This window comes from Podarcis bocagei (assembly GCF_964188305.1).
Source record: "Podarcis bocagei genome assembly, chromosome: 16".
NCBI lineage: Eukaryota > Metazoa > Chordata > Lepidosauria > Squamata > Lacertidae > Podarcis > Podarcis bocagei.
In genome coordinates, this window is record NC_138142.1 from 25,112,665 (window position 1) to 25,120,802 (window position 8,138).

Sequence of the window (8,138 nt, forward strand, 5' to 3'; positions counted from 1 at the left end):
ACAACACTAGAACCCGCGGACAGCCTACAAAAGCTGAATGTTGGAAGATTCAGGACAGACCAAAGAAAGCCCTTCTTTATACAGCACATAGTTAAACTATGGAACTCACTCCCACAGGAGGCAGGTGACAGCCACCAACTTGGGTGGATTTAAAAGGGGATTCGGACAGACAAACAGGCTATCGATGGCCTTCACAATCTCTCTGCTTCCACAGTGGAGGCAGCAATGCTTTTGAATACCAGTTGCTGGAAACCGCAGGGGAGGAGCAGGCTCTTGTGCGTAGGACCTGCTTGTAGGTTTCCTACAAGCACCGGATTGGCCACTGTGAGCCCAGGATGCTGGACCAGATGAGCCATTCTCCTGATTCAGCAGGCTCTTCCGATGCTGAAGGAATTCATTTCAAAGGCCACCTTGTTAAGAAGTCGGCTTTGCCAGTTTGAGTCTGGAAAAAAGACCTCTCACAGGGCAAAACCTCAGTAGCAACAGAAGGGTGGAAGATAACAAGAATACTGAGCAATTTGGGGCTTGTGGGCTGTAGGGTTGAGAATAGGCTTGGGAGCAGGGACATGCATAAAGAGACCCATGTAGGAGTGAGCAGCTGGCTCCCTGGTTGTCGCCTGCAGATCTGGATGAGTGCCAGGACCCCAGGGTCTGCAAACTTGGGCACTGCACCAACACCATCGGCTCATTCTCCTGCGAATGCCCGCCTCCCTTGACCTTGGACCCCAGTGGCAAGGAGTGCCAACTCCCAGAGACGCAAGCAGGTCAGCTCTATTTATTTGCAGCATTTTTATACCCATCTAGTAACAAAAAGTTATTTGGTCAATGTGATTAAAGAACAAAAACAGAAAAACCCATAAAACACAACACTGACCTAAAATTAAAAAAAACAATGTTAAAGAACATTAGGATCAGATCAAAGTAAAACTAGCATCTGCTAAAACAGCAGAGTCAGAAATCTACAGAACGTTGAAAGCTTGTAGATTTAACATATAGAATAAGAGAACAAAAACATACGTTTAGAGAAGGTTGGAAAACGTTTATTGAATATATTGGGGGGAAACTCTACATCTGAAAATGTTGGCAGCATTAAGATAAATTCAACAGTGTAAATAAGTTTTGATGGATGCAATAATGGAATACTGAATGGTTTAGGTTTTGTAAAATATGCAGGGATTAGTGATGTGCAAAATGAACCATGGAAAGAGAAGAAGGGAAGTCACTGATATTTTAAGGATGTTTAAATGAGTATTTTAAATTGTCAAGCAGAAAAATTAATAAAAAATTATATATATAGAAATACCTTTTTTAAAAACAAGAAAATCTCTGTGCGCAAATGGAACCGAACCTCAAGCTGCCCCACCCCTTCCTCTCCCCACTTCGCAGACAGGGTGACCGACCTTCGCGACGTCTGCTGGCAGCAGAGAGGGGAGGACGGGATGTGCTCTTCTCCGTTCAATGGCCAGCAGCTGAGCTACGAGGAATGCTGTTGCCGCTACGGCAAAGGCTGGGGCTACCACTGCCACGCCTGCCCACTGCGTGGCTCAGGTAACTGTAAGCGCTGAGTTCATGGGGAGGGAATAGTGGGAGATGGGGGGTAGTTGGCTGAGGGGGAAAGTGCCCTTGAGCATTGAGGGTCTGACCTCTCCACACACCAGGAAGTTTATTGAGGCAGCCCAGAGTGTCAGCGTGAAACTATTTCCTTCAGCAATGTCTGGGCCCAGGAATCCTGAAAAGCAGCGTGCCTCTGAGCATGCAGAGTGAAGAGATTTAATTTATACCCCAAATCCAGCTCTTCTCAGTATGGGAGACATGGAACAGTATGGAAGATATAGGTGCCACTGAACACACACAGAGTGCTTTCCATCTTCCCACCAAAGAAGAGCCTCTTACACATTTGGGGCTAGGCTATGAGCCCTGGCATATCCCACTCTTTCCCTATAATTATAACGCTTGCGCCCACTTTTTTTGCCTATCATTATGAGGGTGACTTGGGAGCAGGTGTGGCCCAAGGTGACGAGGACTGCTGTGGTGTTTATTTCTCCCCCAGGCCTTAACTGCCAGTCCACTCCAAGTGAGAGCAACTCGTTTTGGGACTTCAGCGCTTTGTTTGGCAAGGTGCACAAAGGTGAGAGTTTTAAGATTGCCTTACGCCCACTCAGCCACTCCAATCTGCGGAACTTGCACTATTATGGGTTACACATAATTCTCGTTCCACATTGGTAAGAAATTGATCTTTTAGTACAGAAGCACCCACAGTTTGGAGCTCCCTGCCTATTGACTTCAGGTGAGCGCTGTCACCATACTTTTTGGGGGGCCCAACATTTTTATTTAGGCAAGCCCGTCCAGACATGTAGAACGTTGGCATGTGTTTTAATCTGTTTTTTATCTTATCACTGGTCTTAATTATTTTTTGAATGTTTCAAATAGTTGCTCCTAACTGGATCTTGTTTTTGTTTTACTGATCATTTCATTGTTTCATTCTTTTTGTAAACTGCTTTGAGTTTTTTGTTTGTTTGTTTTAATCAAGTGGTACATAAATTTTATGAACTAAATGGAGACAGGGGTGGTGTTCAGCGGCCATCTGTCTGTCTGTCTGTCGGCAACAGCTATGATTTAGGGGAGTGGGAGGGCATGGAAACAGATAAACAACTACATGACTCTTAGAAGACATCTGAAGGCAGCCCTGTATAATGAAGTTTTTAATGCTTGATGATTTATTGTGTTTTTATATTTTGCTGGAAGCTGCCCAGAGTGGCTGGGGCAACCCATCAGATGTGCAACTACTTCTTCTTCTTCTTCTTCTTCTTCTTCTTCTTCTTCTTCTTCTTCTTCTTCTTCTACAAAATGAGCTAAAATAAAGTGAAGGATGTGCCATTTTTTACTTCTCCCCCCCCCAAAGCACCCCTTCCATTTTGAGGCTTCTCTCACTGAGCCCCTCCTGAAGGTGAAAGCATCCATCATTATTTGGACACTAGCCTGTTTCCTGCTTCTTTCCCCACCCCAGATGCGGACAGCTCCGAAGAGGATTCCGATGAATGCCGCTGTGTGAATGGCCACTGCGTCCGCACCCAGCAGGGCTTGGTCTGCGAGTGCTCCCCGGGCTTCCAGCTCGATGCCAGCCATACCCGCTGTCTGGGTAAGGGGGTCATAGAATGGACATAGCACTCTTGGCCAGGCTGAACACTGGAGGGTACATTACAATGCCTCCAGACACCCTACCCCCACCCCCACCCTCTGACCCCACATCATCCAGGGTTCTCCTTTTTAGGGAATCGACTCCACTCTCCTGTCTGCAGAGGGTTTTGGGTTGTGGGGTGCTGGGCAAAGCGTGGACTGCCATCACCTCTCTTGGTGAGCTCTGAAGGGCTTACCTGGTCACTTGTGGCATTTGGGCAGCAGTGTTGGGCGGCCATTTGCAATTTCCCATAATGCCCCAGAGTGATGCTAGATTGGAGATATGGTGAGGAAGTGGACATGACTCAGATGCCGTTGCTCTGGTTGGGAAAGCAAATTTAAAGGGAGCCCAAGGCAGATGCCAGCAGTGGGCTCCTGCCATGGCACTGGGTTCCTCAGCAGCTGCCCAAATGTGCCAAGTTCTGGCGCTGCCCACCCCCTCTTCTTTTCCTTATTTCTTTTCCTTTCAGATATTGACGAGTGCCTGGAGCTCAACCACCGAGGGCTTCTGTGTAAAACTGAACGCTGCGTGAACACCAGCGGCTCCTACCGCTGTGCCTGCAAGTTGGGCTATGTCCGCTCTCGGCCCCATGGGATCTGCATCCCCCAGCGCCAGCGGTAGCGGGATGAAGTGGGGAGAGCGAAGGAGAGAGTGCGGCTGTAAGGAAGCCAGCGCCCTCCCTCCTGCCCTGGCGACCTTTTGGCTGCCTGCTGCCGGAAACTGTATACTGGGCTAGGAGGACATTTTTGTCTGGAACCAAAAAGGCATTTCTGACATTCTTGAGGACTCTTTTTTTTCTTTGTTTGTTTTTGTACCGGCTACGATGAAGGGGCATTGATTTGATGTTTTGTTATATAGGCTGGCTCCCTTGTCCCCCGTTTTACGCTCCCCAACCCACCGGATATTTATCATTAGGGTTAAAAAAAACTGCAGTTGGTTTGCACTTGTTTCTGTAGGCTTCAGAAATAAAATTCCTTTTTTTTGTACATAATAGATGTTGGTGGGGTGGGGTGGGGGAAACAAACAAGTTTCAAAGTTAATCAGCCAATTAAAAAAAAGGGGAAAAGAAAAGGGAGGAAGATCCTGTTACAGTTTCTGTCGTCTGATTCTGTTAACAACAAGGAAAGGCTGCAATTTGCAAATAAATAAATACCGTAAAAAGTCTGTGGGAGGTTTGGGGCGGGTTGGGGAATAAAAAGGGCATTAAACATGCTCATGACGAGCGTTAATTGAATAAGATGCTGCTGTGCTTGGAATGGGGTAATGTGTATACTCTCTAGTGAAGTCATTATCTGAATGTGGATTGCTTTGTTGCAACACAATCAAACTCACGGACCAGCTCTTTATTTTATGTCACACTTACACCGCCCCTCCCCATGAGCCAAGTCTGACAAATGAGCAGGGTTACCGACATGTCCATCATTTGGTCTCAGGATGGCATCCGGTGACTGATAGGAAGGCACTCCTGCCCCTCCGTGGAAGTTGACCTGCAGGGGTCTTCTTCTGCAGTGTGTGCCACGCAGGGAATGCACAGGTGAAACACGCCCCCTGCAGAATTGAACCCCGCCCACCAGGCGATATCAGCTGATAGGTCAGCATGGTTTGGAGGAAATGGCCTTTAGAGCCAACTTAGGACCCCCCTCCCCATTGGCCAGGATAGTTTCATGGGCTGGAGGTTCACCCCACTTCCACCTATGCTGATGCACAACAAGGAGTTGTGAGCAGTTTTGGTGAAACCCCAATATATGGGGGAAAAACATTAGTTAAAACAGGTAAGCGGGAGGGAGGGAGGATACTCCAAAATCTCTGAGCATGCTCCATGGGCACAGAATGGGGGCTGCCAGAGGAAGAAAACAAAGCAAAGGGGGTGAAGGAGGACATGTTAGAGAGTCCTGGATGAAGCACTGTACCTCAGGGGGGAGCATCTACTTTGCACACAGAAGGGCCCAGGGTCAAACCCTGCAACCTCCCAGGTAGAGCTGGGAGACACCTGCTGCCCTGAAAACCATAGAGAGTTGCTTCCAGTAAGTGTAGCCAATACAGAGCTAAATGGACCACTGGTCTGACTTGGTATCTTTCTAATGAAGGCAGGAAGGCATTATATAAATCCAATAGACAAACAAACCAAATAGCAAAAGATAACATAATTTGTACAAGATAAATATGCAAGATAAATATAAGTGCCCCCCTAGCCAACTTAGGTTCCCCCAGTGAAGATGATCTCCCAGCACCTTTTTTGTATTTTCTGACTGGTGGGCCCCAATTTTTGCATCATTATTTTCCTTAATTAACAGTTCTGGAGTCTTGCCCCCCCCCCAAAGCTGGTGATCAGCTGTTGTGGTACCAATCTATTAAAAAGGGCCTTATAAATAACCCAGCAAATTATAGGCCAATTAGCCTGTTAGATGTCCCAGGGAAGATGTATCTCTCCTTGACAAACTAGTGGATTGGGTAAAAGATCATGTTCTGTTAACGTCAAGACAAGCTGGCTTTTGCCCAGGCAGATCAACTTTAGAAAACTGCTTTATGCTTTAAGTACATCATTGATAAATACTTGGCTGGAATTGTGAGACATGTTTACGTGGCCTTCATTGACTTGAAAGCTGCTTTGGATTCTATCTCTCGGGAATGCCTTTGGACCAAACAAACTACAATCTATGGAGATTGATATGCAGGTATATAATGGCATATAAAAGCATAAATAAGCATATAATGGTGCTATATGCTGGTACACCTCTGCAAGTTAGAATTGTTGGGGGTCATTTATCCAACACTGTTCCAGTCACAAAAGGAGTAAAACAAGGATGTTTCCTCTCCCCCTTCTTTTTAATATATTTATAATTGAAGTAGTTGAGTTTCTGAGAGGTGAGCACTACTTCCCAGTGAAAATTGGAAATCAGAAATACTCCAGTCTCCTTTATGCAGATGATGCTATCCTGGTCTCTTATGCCCAATTGGGCTTGCACAGACTTGAATTGGTTCAGTTTGTACTGCAGGAATGAACACCTCTCTTATCAATTACCAACCCCCCCAACCCACAAAAGTTATGATATTTGGTAAATCCAATAAAATTCACAATTGGTCACTCGATGGAAATAAACTGGAGCAAGTACTCTCTTTCAAGTACTTTGGTGTGGTTTTCCATTGGACAGGTAAATGGTCTGCACAGGTTCAGTCAAGCACCTTGTTAGCTGGTAGAACTTTAAATGGACTCTTACGATTCCATCGCACAAAAGGGGGCAACTTGGCCAGCCCAAGTTACAAGACAGGGTGTTGCCAAAACTGCTATAGGGAGCATTACTGTGGGCTATGGCCAATTTAGATTCACTGGAAATAGCACAAAATAAATTTTTGCTCACACTCCTGTCAGTCCCTGTTTCTACAGAAATAGCATTACTCCATGCGTAATTGGGTGTAATGCCCATTAAAGCTGAAGTTCTTAAAATGGCCCTGCTTTCCTGACTTAAAAACTATTTTCAAGCAGGTATCACATCTTCTCTTGACAATTTTGGTAGAGATGATGCCCAAACTCATGGAAGTGTGAAATGCGGTTGGCTGCCATGAGACATCTGGTAGACTACAAATGTTAAAATGAGGGTAGCCTTTATGCAGGCAAGATTAAATGTTCTCCCATTAGCAGATTGGATGGCTCGACATAAAGGAATTCCTTAGAATTCCTCTGTGGCTGCAACTTGGGCTGGATCTTCTAGACACATCAGAAAAACGTTTGAGGAAAATGCGTTGTAAACCTCATAATGGGACTAGAAATCACATTGCTGAAAGATGGAACTCTACAGTGCCATCTGGTGTCACAGTGTTATAATGCATTTAAAACTTTACTAATGTAACTGAGTCCTTGGTGTCAATGGAAGAATGCCCTTTCTATAATGATATTAGAAACAATTATGTCTACCCACTGTTAAGAGTGCAGAAGGGAAGGTCACCCCTTGCCCAAGACCTGGGTTTTTTTGCTGTCTGATGCAGAGAAGTACTATACATATCTTTCAGAACATCCAAATTTCTTGTAGCACTCTGCAGATCAGTGCTACAAAACTGAAAGGATGTATGGGAAATTATGTGTTTTTTAAAAAGGATAAGGAGTACAAATGCATATAATCATTATTATTGCTATCATTTTTAAAGTGCATATTGGCTGTTTTCTAAAACACAATAAACTGACTCTGTAGCCCCCACTTAAGTTCCAACTTAACCAACAAGTACCCACTTAGCCCACTCAGTTTTGGGGGGCAGCACTAAATGTGGGGTTTGCGGGACCAAGCTAGCAGATCGCTTTGGCTCTGGTTTGGAGTCAATCTGACAAGGTTGGTCTTTGGGCCATTTAATTAAGATCCCAGTTTGGGTGTCAATTACTAAGTTTGGGAGCTGGCACAAAATGTGGATTTTGCGGCACAAAACTAGCACTAAACTTTGGCACCTGTTTGGAGTCAATTGGACAAGGTTGGATTTTTTGGCATTCTTGTGCTGCCACTGCCTCCAGGCCAGAAAAGGCTGCTTTATCCTTTTTAATAAAATAAAATAAAATCTCCAGAAGCGAAATTGAGATTTGCCCATCAAAAACAATGGAGAAACTCCAGAATGTTAGTGTTGCAACCCCAACAATTTCAGATTGTTAGCACTGACTCCTTCCTTCCTTCCTTCCTTTTTAATTTTCTTGTAGCCGATTAAGGAACTTTGCTAAGAAGTCTCGGATCTTACTTTGTGTGAATCTTGAATGTTTGACTGCTAAGTTCTCTTCTGCTCACTTTCTCTGCAGTTTAGAAGTGTGCTACAGATGCCAGCGAAATCCACAATTCTCTCCCTGCCGCTGCAGAAGAGAGGGGGAGGCTTATGACAACCCTGCAGTGTAGTCCACTCGCAGTTGATATCCCTGTGAGGAGGTGGAGCCAGAAAATGACTGACCATTTGCAGCCAAAAGGAAGGGGGGGGGGGGGAAACACAT

At 45.2% G+C, this 8,138-nt stretch overlaps 1 protein-coding gene across 1 annotated transcript in view; it reads left to right on the forward strand.

Moving 5' to 3' along the window:
- Positions 1-4,161, forward strand: part of LTBP3 (latent transforming growth factor beta binding protein 3) — a 43,020-nt gene extending 38,859 nt beyond the window's left edge. Inside the window, exons 24-28 of the mRNA XM_081174546.1 lie at positions 624-764; positions 1,387-1,548; positions 2,051-2,128; positions 3,008-3,139; positions 3,648-4,161. Of these exons, the coding sequence (XP_081030672.1) occupies positions 624-764; positions 1,387-1,548; positions 2,051-2,128; positions 3,008-3,139; positions 3,648-3,799 (665 nt within the window). The 3' untranslated portion in view covers positions 3,800-4,161. The remainder of the gene's footprint in view (positions 1-623; positions 765-1,386; positions 1,549-2,050; positions 2,129-3,007; positions 3,140-3,647) is intronic.
- The last annotated feature ends 3,977 nt before the right edge of the window (positions 4,162-8,138 follow it).